Source organism: Phodopus roborovskii, unplaced genomic scaffold (assembly GCF_943737965.1).
Source record: "Phodopus roborovskii unplaced genomic scaffold, PHOROB, whole genome shotgun sequence".
Taxonomy (NCBI): Eukaryota; Metazoa; Chordata; class Mammalia; order Rodentia; family Cricetidae; genus Phodopus; species Phodopus roborovskii.
In genome coordinates, this window is record NW_026126629.1 from 14,620,150 (window position 1) to 14,634,590 (window position 14,441).

Consider the following 14,441-nt stretch of genomic DNA (forward strand, 5'->3'; position numbering starts at 1 on the left):
AAACAAAAGACCCAGGATAGCTGAAACAACCCTGTACAATAAAAGAACTTCCAGAGGCATCATCATCCCTGACTTCAAGCTTTATTATAGAGCTATAGTCCTGAAAACAGCTTGGTATTGGGGCAAACCTACACAGGTAGAGCAACAGAATCGAACTGAAAACCGATATTAACCCACACACCTACAAATACCTGACTTTTTGTCAGAGAAGCTAAAATTATACAATGGAAAGAAGAAAGCATCTTCAACAAATGGTGTTCGCATAACTGAATGCTGATGTGTAGAAGACTGCAGATAGATAGATCCATATCTATCCCCATGCACAAAACTTAAGTTCAAATGGATTAAGCCCTCAACCTAATCAAGTTACACTGAACCTCTATTAAGAGAAAGGGAATGGTACCCATGAACGAATTGGTACAGGAGACTGCTTCCTGAACATAAAACAAGTAGCACAGACACTGATATCAACAACTAATAAATAGGACCTCTTGAAACTGAGAAGCTTCTGTAAGGTATAGGACACAGTCAACAAGACAAAACAGCAGCCCACAGAATGGGAAAAGATTTTCACCAACCCTACATCTGACAGAGGGCTGATTTCCAAAATACACAAAGAACTCAAGAAGCTACTTATCAAAACACCAAATTCAAAAGTGGGGTACAGAACTAAATAGAGAATTCTCAATAGAAGAATCCAAAATGGCTGAAAGATACTCAATATCCTTAGCCATCAGGGAAATGCAAACCAAAACAACTCGGAGATAACGTCTTACTCCTGTCAGAATGGCTAAAATCAAAAACACCAAAGACAGTTTATGCTGTAGATGATATAGAGAAAGGGCAACTCTCCTCTACTACTGGTGGGAAGGCAAACTTGTACAGCCCCTTTGGAAATCATTTTAGTGGTTCCTCCAGAAAAGGGGAATCAGTCTACCACAAGATCCAGCAATTTCACTCTTAGGCATATACCCAAATGATGCACATTCATACAACAAGGACATCTGTTTAACTATGTTCATAGCAGCATTATTTGTAATAATCAGAACCTGGAAGCAACCTAGATGCCCCTCAACTGAAAAATGGATGGAAAAATGTGGCACATTTACACAATAAAGTTTTACTCAACAGAAAAAAAATCAATGGAACCTTGAAATTAGTAGGCAAATGGATGGAACTTGAAGAAACAATCCTGAGTGAGGTAACCCAGTCATAAAAAGATGAACATGGTATGTATTCACCCATATATGGATTTTAGACATAGAGCAAAGGATCACCAGCCTACAATTCACACTGCCAGAAAAGCTAGGAAACAAGGACTGAAAGAGAGACATACATGATCTCCCAGAGAAGGGGAAAGGGACAAGTTCTCTTGAGCTATTTGGGACAATGTGGGGAGAAAAGAAAGAGTTAGGAGAAAGAGAAGGAGAGAGGAGAACATGGAGCCTGAGGATTGAGTTGGGGGGAGAATAGAGAAGAACAAAAAAGAGATACCATTATAGAGGGAGCCACTATAGTTTTAAAGAGAAATCTGGCACTAGGGAAATGCCTAGAGATCTACAAGGATGACCCCAACTAACAATCTAAAAATAGTGGAGAGGCTACCTTAACTGCCTTTCCCTGATAATGAGATTGATAAATACCTAATATGCCATCCTAGAGCCTTTATCCAGTAGCTGATGGAAGCAGAAGCATACACCCACAGCTAAAGACTGAGCCGAACTCCTGGAATCCAGTGATGAGCAAAGGGGTTAAGACCAGGCTGCAAAAACCCACAACGACAGCTGACCTGAACAAGGGGAAGCTCATGTACCTCAGCCTGATAGCTGGGAAACCAGCACAGGACTCACCCAGAACCCCTGATCTTAGGTGTTAGTTAGGCTGGGCAGTCTATGGGGCCTCTGGTAGTGGATCAGTATTTATCCCTAGTGCACGAAACGGACTTGGGAGCCCATTCCACATAGAAGGATTCTCTCTTGGCCTAGACACACAGGGTAGGGCCTAGGTCCTTCTCCAAATGATATGACAGACTTTGAAGATCCCCCATGGAAATCCTCATGCTCCCTGGGGAGCAGAAAGGGGATGGGATGGGGGTTAAGAGGCAGGGAGGGTGAAGGAGCTGGAATTGACATGTAAAACAAGTTTGTTTCAAATTTAAATTTAAAAAGTATTATCATAAATTTTAAAAGTGGAAATCCCACATTCATAGGGTATCTCCTTCCTATGTCCTGACTCAGAAGTGGGGATCTCCAGTCACACTTATAGAGTGTTCTAGCCCATTCATTTGTGAGGTTTCTATCCTGACAACCAAATTTCTTTCCAATGACCCTACATCCAAACACTGCCACCTTGGGAATTAAGTTTCAACATAGGAATGCTATGGGGACATAATCATTCAAATCACAATAAGCAGCTTGTTCAGGTATAGATTCGTCACACTAATGGAACCAAGAAAAGGCTTATTTCCTACCTAGACACCAATAAGGCAGGGTATAGGCAGCCTGTTAACTTCCTACAGAAAGGATTAGGACCTGAGGTCATGGCACATGGGCTCTTCCCTCAAATATGCTGATATCCTCAGGAAGGCCTTGAGTCTAAGCCCTTCTGATGCCATCAGGCTGAGTCCTCTGCCACCTCCACTGGTTGGAAAAGGAGAGGCTTGATCAGGTCAGAATAACGTGTGTGCCACACTGTGCAGCCAGACTGTCTGCCCCCTGGTGATTGGTGCTTGTCTTCTTAGCAACTCTGAGAATCCAGGCAAGAGTTATTAGGGTACCCCAGCTGTGTCCCCGTCATGCTCTAGGAGCCTGAGGACAGTTGTCCACTGCATTATCAGGGTAGGAATCATTCTTGAAGGAAGATGAATGGCAGGCCAAGGTCAGAGCCTCACAGGCCAGCAGAAATCTCTCATCAGTCCATTATCCTCCCCATCCAAAGCTGGAAATGCAAGATTTTCATTAAGAATGGCCACAGCTCCTCCAGGCTTCTAAAGAGCCCAGTGGGCTTTTCCCTTTATCATTAATCAAGCAAAGTGGCTGTTCGTGGAGACATTGTAGAAATAAACAGCAGGCACTGACCTCTGACCAAATCTGCAGACAGGCTCTGGTTGGCTAGCAGTGTCAGATAAGCAGTGGACAGAGGGTCCAGCTGGGAGGACAATCTGACATCCAGATGCCCCAGCACGAACAATCTATCCCCAGGCAAGGACTCTGTGCCAAACTGCTGCTAGCCCACCTGTCTTGAGAGGACACTATGGCCAAGCCAGAGGATGGAGCAGATGGTGGCCGAGGGTAAGGGTTATAGGAAGCTCTGTTCACCGCTGAATCAGAAGGGGGAATGTGAAAGAGCATCTGTCTCCATACAAACCTCTATCAGCTCCAAATACACATGTGGACACCTGCAGCCAGAGTAGCAAGCAGCTGTCCCCACAGAAACTACCTATGCACCTGACTCATGAAGACTTCCACACTGTCCTTGTCAGATGGCCATTTGGAGTCTTTACCATTAAGTGAAGCACAAAAAGTGACAAGAAATCTGTGGTAGCTGGAACGGAAGCCTGGGGGATGCTCCAGAGGAAAAGCCTCACTTATCAGACTGACAGAGACCTGTAACCAGGGTGGAGAACAGGAGCTTCTAGGAAATGGTGACTAGCATGTCGGTGGTGGTTTTAGCAAACTGAGTGCCAGAGGGGAGGGGTGATTCTGTCGGGCCATTCAACAGCTTTTAAGTGCACAGAGATGCAAAAATTCAAATCGGACAGGACACTTTATGACAATGCCACATTGGCCCCCTCAGCTTAGATCAAACAGCACAGTGGCCAGGCAGTGCACCTCATATTTCCCACTATGCCCTGGAAACCCATTTGAATAGATGGGGTGGCAATGTGCTAATGCTTCTGTTAGTTCAATTACAAGTTGAGATCACTGGGATAGGCAGTTCTAATGACAGAGCACAATAGTGAATCTTCCCGGAGCAAGGTTGCCTGGGCAATCTTAGCAAATCCTCAGGGTTCTCAGGGACTGGTTATCACTTTTATTACTGGCTGAGTCAGACAAGCCCTAAACTAACTTGTCAAGAAAACAAGAACGAGAAACACCCAAGTCAGACAGTGCTTGGTAGGGAAGAATAAACAACAGCACACAGGCAAACACAAAGCCTTTTGAAGCCGCTGGAAGCCACTTATTTAGGTATTTTTCTTCCAAGGGACTTTGTACTAAATAGCAACCAAATTGATTTGCTGTAATAGCACTTGGTTGGCTTCTCAAAACAGAAATCCCTGACCACAAGGCTAATAGAGGAAGACAGAGTCTCTGAGACCAATTCACTTTGGTAGAGAAGCCTGGAGATGGATGACTTTGCAAAAACTCCCCTACGCTTTCATGATCCTTGTAGTATTCTAGAATCACCATCCCAAGGGTAGCCATCTGGGGTAAGAACGAAGATGGACTTGGGAGCTCCATTTCCAGGGGGATTTTCATTAATTTCATCAAGACAAAGTTAATAATCCATGACAGCCATTTTTTTCTTTAGTTGGTTGTTCTAAACATGTTAGAGTCTTTTCGATAAATCTCACAGCTAGAGGCTAGGAGAAATTAGTTTGCTTTCTACACTGTCATTAGGAAAGAAAGAAGTGGTAATAGTTTCTGAGAAAACTTGAAGGGAATGGCTTGTAAATGAGATGAATATACAAGCTTCCCAAGTGTTGGGCAGAGGAGTAAATAAATCCACACTCCCCTCCCATCCTAGCCCCAAAGAAGAATGTAGACACAACACATGGGAAGAGACAGAGATTTCTTCAATAAAGTACTTTACTTATCTCTATATAAAGTGGCTTCTAAAGACCATTTAACTTGGATTCTGAGTCTCAGATTATTAGCAGAGTCATATATTCCTTTTGATGGTCTTCAGTGAGCAGGGTCTTCCATGAAGAGCTAAATGGGATCGAAACACTGTCCGTCTTGTTCAGACGAGGTGGTAGTGAATGAATGAGTCATGCAGACAGTGAAAAGTACAAAGCTTGTGGTCCAGGGCCGGAGGGGCAGGAACTGCTCTCCTGTACAAGGTAATACTTACACCTGCCAAAATACAGGTGTGTGGGCATGTTCAGTCTTTCTGCAGAAACTTCAGTTAAACTGACCTCCTCACCGGTACTGTTGGTATTGTTAACAGACTAGTCCTGTTCTACATGTTTCCACATGTTCTCTCATTCTCTTTTCATGGTGACTCTCTAGGGTAGCATGTTTTCATCACTTGGATTGACAATGCACAGAATAACAAATAAATATTGATTGCTTAAAAAACAGCTAGACGCATTAGGATTTGCAACCAGGCAGTTTGGTTGGTGCTCCTGGTGGTGATGGTGGTACAACTGCTACAAACAAGTTCCTATGGCTTTGTTCTATATTTTTCTTCCTTATGTGGGACCTGTTTCCCAGAAAGAACAGAGACAGGGCCCTGAAGTGTGTGACTCAGAGCCTTTGTCACATGTTTGGGTGCATGCCACTTTAGTAGGCCATCAACTGAACATCCCCTCATCCCCAAGTCTCCCTTGCTCTCTTCCAGAGAGCCGACCCTTTGCTCCTAGCAGGTCTGAAGTGCTGGAGACAGCCTGTCTCCCTACACCTGTGGGTCCATAGCAAGAAGTCAGCGTGGACTTTGACTACAAGTGTAGGCCTCTCTCCTCTCCCGCATCCTGCACTGCCCATGTCTGTGCAACAGAAAGTGACTCTCCTTTGGGGGACACTGAAGCAGTTTAACTTAATGAGAACTGGGAAGTAGCTATAGGGATAGGAGGTAGGAAAGGGGGAAACGATGACAGAAACTGGGAAGGGGTAAAACACAACCTGAGAGATCATCAAGGGAAGGAGAGCTATGGGCTTAGGCCCAGCCAGCAAAAGGATACGCACACATGCATGCATGCATGCACGCACGCACGCACGCATGCACAGGCACAGGCACACAGAGTAGGAACACTCATATATATGGCCTGGTCCTTTTTCTACCTTTGTACATATCCACATGAGAGGGAGAATGATGCAGACAGGGTTCTAGCGAGGGGCACTCACTTGGTCCTTATCACCTCTTCCATTCCTGGGGGGGGGTGAGTGAGGGGGAGGACAAAACAAAATTATACCTTAGGCATTTCTAGCACACAACCCAAAGTCTCTGGTTGATGCAGTGTCAATGTCCACTGTTGCAGGCTCTTAGTCAAATCCTTACCGCCTCTGAAAATCCTACCTATTCTATCCTGCTCAAGACAGGGAAGGTGCTCCAGCTGTAATCAGGTTTATCTGTTTCCTACCCAGTGAGAAGTTTCTCATGTGCAACATCTTTGAGACAAGTTTTCTTCTCCGTCTGACAGTGTAAGGTTATAGACGTAGATTCAATGCTTTCACGAAGAAAGATTCCCAAGATTCCCATGGTCCTCTCTCCATTATGAAGGTCCTCCGATAGGGTGACACCAAAAGGTACTACATAAGGTTGACCCTCATTGGGCATATACAGCCAGCCCTGATCTGAACTCTGGGTTTCTACTCTTCACTCCTAGCTGAAGAAAGAAGGCAGGAATGATTTCAGATGCTGAGTGCTGAGCATACCCTATGTGCAAAGTTGTAGGCAATGTTCACAAACCCAATAGGAGACACTTCCTTTTGTCACATGGCCCCCTTAAATATCATCGTGTTTTCTTGTGCATCATATTCCAAATCATATTTCAATGTTGTGGATTCAGGGAAGCCAGTGGGCATTCACCACACTATTTCCCTGTTAATATCTACGCAGAAAACTATCTGTAAATGGGCAGAATTTGCACCTATTTGCTATGACAAAACCACAGGGCTAGAAGATGAAGACCATATACATACCAAGACAGTGACTGGAGTATTAACAAAAAAAATTTTTATCTCCCTAGGAAGGGGTACAGTAAATGGCCATGCCCTACACCTGTTCTCTGGTCATTTTGCTTGGTAAAAATCCTGTAGTATCCTTGCTGGTCTTTACTTCAGCACTTAGCAGATGTGGCAGGATGGTGCCACATGTTTTAAAAGGATGGTGTCTGTGTGAGTGACTTCTTACAAGGAAAAACTCAAAGGAAGTCTCCATCTTTAGCCCTGCCACTCAACACAGAGGCCTAAGAGAAATCTGCCCCACCCCAACCATGTAACTTTTAAATACCAGACGTACCCAGTGAGCAAGTGAGCCCTTCCTGCTGATACCAGGCATAATTACCACTAATGCTACTATGAGACACTTGTGTCCAGTTGACTGGTTTCCATTTGAGCAAATGACAGCATTTTAGTCATTAAAGCAGGTGGGTAACTATGTTCAGCTAGAGCCCAGCAGGGCCAGCATATCTTCTGTTTCATGGTGTGGGGAGAGCCCTGCATGGAGGAGACACTGTGTACTGACCTGCAGCATTTGGAGGTAGCCTTCCTGTGGATCACAGAGCAGAGAAGAGATGCGGTGGTTATTCCTCATGCATTTCTGGTTGTCCTTCGCAGATGGGAAAATTTGCCGGACCACGGTCATCCTGCCAAGGGCACTGTGGACCAGATCCAGGATCTCGGGATCACTGATTTCCTGAAGAAATAATCAGATCCATGCTTATACCCTCATGAATTAAAAAAAAAAGTCACTAGGAGGCATCCAGGCCCAAAGCCCAAACAGATAATGCTGGAGAGGTCAAAGGGTTAGTCCCAAGCTATACATTTCATTAGTTGCTGCTTTACAAAAAAATATTTACCATCTTTTACATTTTACATTTACATTCCCTCTGAAATCTTGTCTACAGTAAGCACCAAGGTACAGTAGAGGTCAGATATAATCCTTAACTATAGAGCATACCAATTGTGCCAGTGATCAAAGACATCTATTGTCCAAGATTTAGGTACACTAGGTGTTTTAAACGCATTTCTTAATGCCATGCTCAAAAACAACCCTAGGAATGTCAGGAAGGGATCAATGATTATGGCATTTCATCCTCGAGCATAGAGATTGGAAAGGGAGCTACTTATAGGAATATCTTTCCAAAGGAAGCTTCTATAAGAAATCAGCCTTAAACTAAGCCTAAGAATGAACATAGGTAAAGAAGGTGTGTGTGTGTGTGTGTGTGTGTGTGTGTGTGTGTGTGTGCGTGCGTGCAAAAGGCAAAGTATAGCTGGGAAGCTGGCACTACAGGGTCTGCAGGGACTAGATGGACTCTGTTCCTTGTAGAGGCATAAGTGGAGTTGAGTCAGATGGGGTTCATACATTCCGCTTCAAACAAACAACAGCAACATAGAAAGTAAACCTTTTCCCTTGGGGTAGTAAGGAGCTTGAAACATTTTAGGTACAAATATGCTATAATCAAAATGGCCTTTTTTGAAAACTTCTGGTTGCTTATGGGGGCAAGGATTAGAGAGGAACAAACTGAGGAGGAGGAGACAGAGAGGAGAGTTGATGGCTGCACAGATGGGTCTAAAACTGAATTACAAAGAAATGGAAACCAGTATTCACACAGTGTTCCAGCAGTGGGTCTGCAGTCAGATGAAGGACATCCCAGGCTCACTGTCTCTGAGAAATTACTACATTAATGCTTGGCTCCAAGTCAACATTTTAACTAAAATAGTTGTATTTTAAAATATTCTTTAAATCTTCTTTGCAGATGACCCATTCTAGAGTTGAGACCCTGTGACAGTACAAATGAAGCCAGCCAGGCAGGAAATTAGTGGCTGGAATTTTGAAATCATTTAAATGAGAGCATAACATTTAAGGGGTAAGATGCTAAATCAAGCATTTAGTGTCTGCCTTAGGATGCTGTGTGTGTGTCTGTGAAGCCTGTTCAATTGATGGCACTTGCTAGATCTGGAAGAGAGTAAAGCACAAAAGCCCATAGCTTAATTGTTAGTTCCTAATATACTGAACTACCCTATCTCACAAAAGTTAAAATGCTATTACATTGCAGATCTAGACCCATGTCACTGAAGTTTATATTCATGATGCATTGGGACCAGAGAGATTCCAAAGTAAAGAATTTGGTCAGAAGGGACAGTCTCTGAACACAAACAGTTTCAGAGTGGGCAGAGAATGAGCAGAGCCTGGACATGTGCACTCAGTTCTGTTCTAGTGGCCCTGGGGACCAAGGTCCTTGTGAGAGCACAGGGTAGAGGATGAAAGAAATCACAGCCTAATCTCAAGGGATGAACAATATCAGAAAGAGTAACAAGTAGATGGTTCCCTTTGCCTAAACTAGAAGAGGAGAGGATTTGGGGAGGGAATTTCTTATCTAGAAAATGGATGATGTCAGCAAGACTAAGTGGCTCATGCTTGTAATCCCATCACTGGAGAGATCGAGGGAGAACTGCTGTAGGTTCAAGGCCAGCCTGGACCACATAGTCAATTATGGGCCAGCATGGCCTAGATTGAGAGCTTGCCTCTAACTAATAAAACAAACAAATGAATAAATAAGCAAAATGAAGGAAATGAGAAATGTAGTTGTCATGAAATACAAAACTGGTTTTGAGCATAAAGGTGTTAGAGACAACACAGCCACAAGTCAAAACAAAATGTGTCTCATGCCATTTGTTTTTCCCACACATTCTTGAAAAATGCTACTCTAGAGGCAACAGCCATTTTCCTAGAAATCATTTTATTAAGCCTCTCCTGCTTCTTAACTTCCAGTAGGACAAACGGAAACACCCAGTTCTCACCACCGTACTCTAGACACATTTTGGAGATTAGTTAGGGATTTGACATTTGATATACCTAGTACTTTCCATGGCAACCTTCTGCTAATCAATGGTGAACACCTAAGGTATACTGTGATGTGGCCAGCTGTGGGGACTCAATGCTTTCCCCCATCTGCCCTGATTTGCCAACTATCTCTCTTCTATTTTGCCCACTCAGGATGCTTTGAAGACTTGACACTGCTTTATGGAACCCTAATAGCTTCCATGTGCCTCCCGAACAGTAGGGATCTGCTGGAACCTTGTATAAACTCTTGCTCCTTTGGCTCAGTTCTGATCTACTAGCCATGGGTCACAGCATGGTCCTGCTTGCTAATGAACACCTAGATCATGCCCTTAGATCCTTCTTGTCCAATCCAGAGATATCTGCAATAAAGATCTAGGAGTCCACTCAATTATTTGCAGAAAACCAAAAAGGTTGAATCCAGACCTTGCGTTAAACCTGAATATAGACAAAGGGTTCATTCAAACAGCTGCACACCAGTATCTACTCTTGTCCTGCTAGCCCTGCTGGGTTCTATAAGTATCACAGGAGTGAACACAGGGTGTGTACCTCTATACCAATGCAAGAGACCCCACACTCTAGACTTCCTCTACAGAAGGAAACGCAGCCAATTTAAGTGAGGAGATTGGAGGGTAAACTTCCCCTTGTCCTAGTTAAGCATGCATTTGAATAGTGCTGCTGATAAATGAAAGCAGCAGGGCAATGTGTCTGCACCCCTGTGGAATAAACTAGCAGAGGAAAAAAAAAAAAAAGCAGTGTATCATCTGATGCTCACTGGAGAACTCAGGATCAAAAGAGGCTTTAATTTTTACATTGAAAGTTATGTTTCACTGTGAAATATGCATGATCATTTTGTACATTAAATATGAATAATGAAATGAATTCACTGTGTCTTCCATCAAACTAAGAAGTAAAATGATGCCCACATCTTAGTTGGATGGTTTCTCATGCTTACTCCTCCCTTCTTGCCACAAGCAGCATTTGTTATGCAAGGGCCTAAATGGCATGTAGCTTAGTCTTGCACATTTTGGCTAACTGTGTAAATGCTGCACAACATGGATCCTTCCTTGACCCTGTTTAACTTCGTGTTTCTGATACTCTGTTGCACATCAGAGTCCTCTGGGAGCTTGATAACTCTGCAGGAATCTAGCCCTGCTCCACTTCGAGGAGCAAGCTCTCTGGGTTTTCCATGAGCACACTAAATAATACCCCAGTAGTCACCAATGTTTAAAGCTACCTGCTCATGGGATGGAGAGATGGCTCAGTGGTCAGGAGCCAGAACCCATTTGGAGACAAAGTCATCTGTAACTCCAGTTCCAGCAATACCCTTGCCTGGCTCTGAGGGCACTGCATGAACATGGTGCACATGTAGGCAAAGCACCCAGAAAGTAAAAAAGAAATAATTATTTAAAAATTAAACAACCAGCTAGCTAAGCATTAGAGTTCTGAGGTTTATCCATGATGGTGGCTGTAGCTCTGATTTGAGTTTTTAAAGGTGTGTGTGACAACACTACATCATTTGTTCACCTATTACTGATAACTTTCTGATGTTTCACTTGTTAGCTTCTATGAACAATTTCCTATGTGTCCTTATGAACTTCCGTAAGAATTTCTCTTGTATATATCATATACCTAGGATTGCGGTATCCTGATAAGACAATAGGAATGAGGGTTGGAAAGATGGCTCAGTGGCTCCTCTTCCAAAGGACCTGAGTTCAAATTCCCAGTACTCACAGGGTGGCTCACTGTGTGTAACTCCAGCTCCAGGAAATCTAATCAACTTCTGACCTCCTTAGGCACCAAGTGCTCATGGAGTATACAGACATACATTGCATGCAGAAAGAAAATAGAAACAACTTTTTAAAAAGAGAATAGGAACATGCTCAAATTTATTAGAAAATGTCAAATTTCCAATGAAATAGTACCAATTTATAATTATAATTTATAATTTATACCGATCATGTGTGACAAAGGGAGTCTTGCCTACTTACCTACACCTTATATATGACATGATTTCCTAAGATGTGTCGGTCTCATGAGTATGGACTGGAACACTGTTGAGGTTTGCTTTCCTTACCTTAATACTTAACATGGTTGAATATCTCTCATACATTTCTGAATCTCTTATATCTCCTTCCCTATATGTGTGTATTGTTAAATTTTCATTGGGTGAATATCTTGCACATGGATTAATGTTTCTCTTATTATCTTATTCTAAATAAGGCTTGTCATGTCATATGTCTTCTCTAAGATGAGTGATCTTTGATTGAGTCAGGCTTTAAACCCTTCTAAGCTCAGGCCTAGAGGGCCTTGCTTTGTGGTCACTGTGCATACCTGCTTCTTATGACTTTGCTACACAGTTGCTGGTGTCAAAGATCTATTTTCAGGTCCATTAGATCAGGACTTTGTTTATTCTTGAATTCTGTCTATGTTTTCTTGACATATTTTAAAGACTTGCTATTAGTTATATACACGTTTAGAAGTCTATGTCCTTGCTGAGCTGACAATTTTATTACTATTTAAATATCCTCTTTATTTCTTATAATGCATCTTGCCTTATACTTTACTGTGTCTGCTGTTACTATAGCTATGCCATTTGTATGGTGGTTATTATCTACATTTTTCATCTCCTTGTTTTCCTTTGATTTTTTATCTGCCTCATGTTTTAGCTGGGATACCTGTAAACAAAATACACTAGAAATATTTATACCCATACCTGAGATAAAGTAGAAGTTCTAATCATTTATACTGATTATGACTATTTGTATGTTTCTATCATATCATTTATATCTTGCTACTTATTACCACTTACCAAACTTGAAATGATTTTTTTACTACTTCCATTTATTGATGTTTTGGAAAATTAGATTTTCTATATTAGCCTTTATTAGTTTTCTTACTTATTGTAATAAATATACTTAGGTATGAAATTGTTCAGTATTTTTCTTCTTCAGTGCTTATCCCCAATTGCTAAAAGTCCAGCTAACGTGTCACAAACTCCAGCATTCAATTTTATTTCTTTATCTCCATTGTTTTATAAAAATATTTCTACAGTGACTGTGTAATTGGTTTCAACTTCTCTTCTGGACTTCGGGTCTTACATTTGACATCTGCCCCCTTTGTACAAAGTACATCATTGCACATGACTTTCATGTAAAGTATTGATGATAAAGCAAGTGAACAGTTTCAACAGTATTCAAAAGTTCAAAACTCAAAGTCCCTTCTAAGACCTAAAGCAAACTATAAAATCAAAACACAAGTTACATATTTCTAGTATACAGTGACAGATAGTAACTACTCCCATTCAAAATGGGAGGCTAGCAAAGAAAAATCAGGTCAAAGCAAGACAAGTCCAACAAGGAAAACAACACATCATATCCAGTATCTGGGGTTCTGTATGGTATCATATACCATCGTGTGGTTCTTTGCCATACTGTAACATCAACAGTCTAAGTCTAGTTCATGAGAGAGTCCTTCTTCTCTCCTCTAATGCCTCATGAGCTGGTCCATCATTGTCTGCCATTTCTCTCTACATTCTGCCACAAAAAGAAAGAAAAGCAGCAAAGAGCTGTGGGGGATTAAAACGTCGTTTCTTTGAGAACAGCTGGTAAACTATTCCCAACAGAGGTTACTGTTGTTTATCCCATGGTATAAAGATGCCTGCCGTGAGAACAGGAGCCAGTTCCTCCATGGAGGGAATGTACTGCATTGCCTAGAAATCTCTCAACAAGGACACCCAGCACACTGGTTTCCTCAGGTTTCCCTGGGCACTTCTACTAGATTTGGTAGGCATCTGATTTAAGGGTGCTACTTTGCATCCTCTCCCAATCAGATCACTCCAGTTGCTTCTGTTCTATGTTGATGATGTTTTGCTCTCTATCTGCTGTTTCTATCTGTCCGATACTTGTTACTCAGTGTTTTATTTTTATTGTTTGCTGCATGCTTTTATAATCACCCATTTGAAACTGGAATGATGGCTACTGTTACCATGCTTGGGGTACCAGTCTGTACCTCAAGAGGCAGGTTTGCACCCCCATTCTCAATAAGCTAATCAGAATAGCCAAGTTAATAATGGGTGGGGTAGTATTCAGTATGGACACATTAGAAGGAAGGATTAAGAAGTCTGGTGACCACCTATAGTCTACCTTCTGGATCCTAAAATGAGGACGAAGGGCTAGGAATATATACATCTAGGCAGCCCTGGTAAGGGTGTGGGCAGAGACTATAATGCAATTCCCCAAAAGAAGAGTTTTCACTCAGGCCAGCTCAGATTTTTCTTCCCCTAAAATGAGATTCCAAAGGAAATCACTACCTCTTGGGGCCCTTTCTTCGATAGTCTGAAAGCTAAAGTGTCTCTTTAGAATATATGCATCTCTGCCAGACCAGAAACACTACTGCAATGATTCTCCATATGAGACATCGGCTTACCATGTACAAATAATAAAGTCATTTGCAAATGGTTTTTCTCTCTGAATAGAGTCTAAGTTTTTCTTTCTCTGATGTCATCATATACTGTCACTGTATGGTGTGCTTACATATGAACTTTTCATTTTTATTCTAATGTTTATTCTTTTCTCAAAAGTATACTAAATATTGTTATTCTATTTTCTATATGTCTCAACCACTATTTCATCTATGGGCTATATTTCAAATAATCTCTTCATAAATTGTATTGCACTAATTCTCTATGTACAACTTCTATGTAGGTTTCTAAC

General features: G+C 42.0%; 1 protein-coding gene across 1 annotated transcript in view; it reads right to left on the reverse strand.

Annotated features, from left to right (window-relative positions):
• The window catches only part of Grid1 (glutamate ionotropic receptor delta type subunit 1), a 293,681-nt gene that overhangs the window by 248,118 nt on the left and 31,122 nt on the right, over nucleotides 1-14,441 (reverse strand). The window contains exon 2 of the mRNA XM_051206794.1: nucleotides 7,408-7,578. Within this exon, the coding sequence (XP_051062751.1) occupies nucleotides 7,408-7,527 (120 nt within the window). The 5' untranslated portion in view covers nucleotides 7,528-7,578. The remainder of the gene's footprint in view (nucleotides 1-7,407; nucleotides 7,579-14,441) is intronic.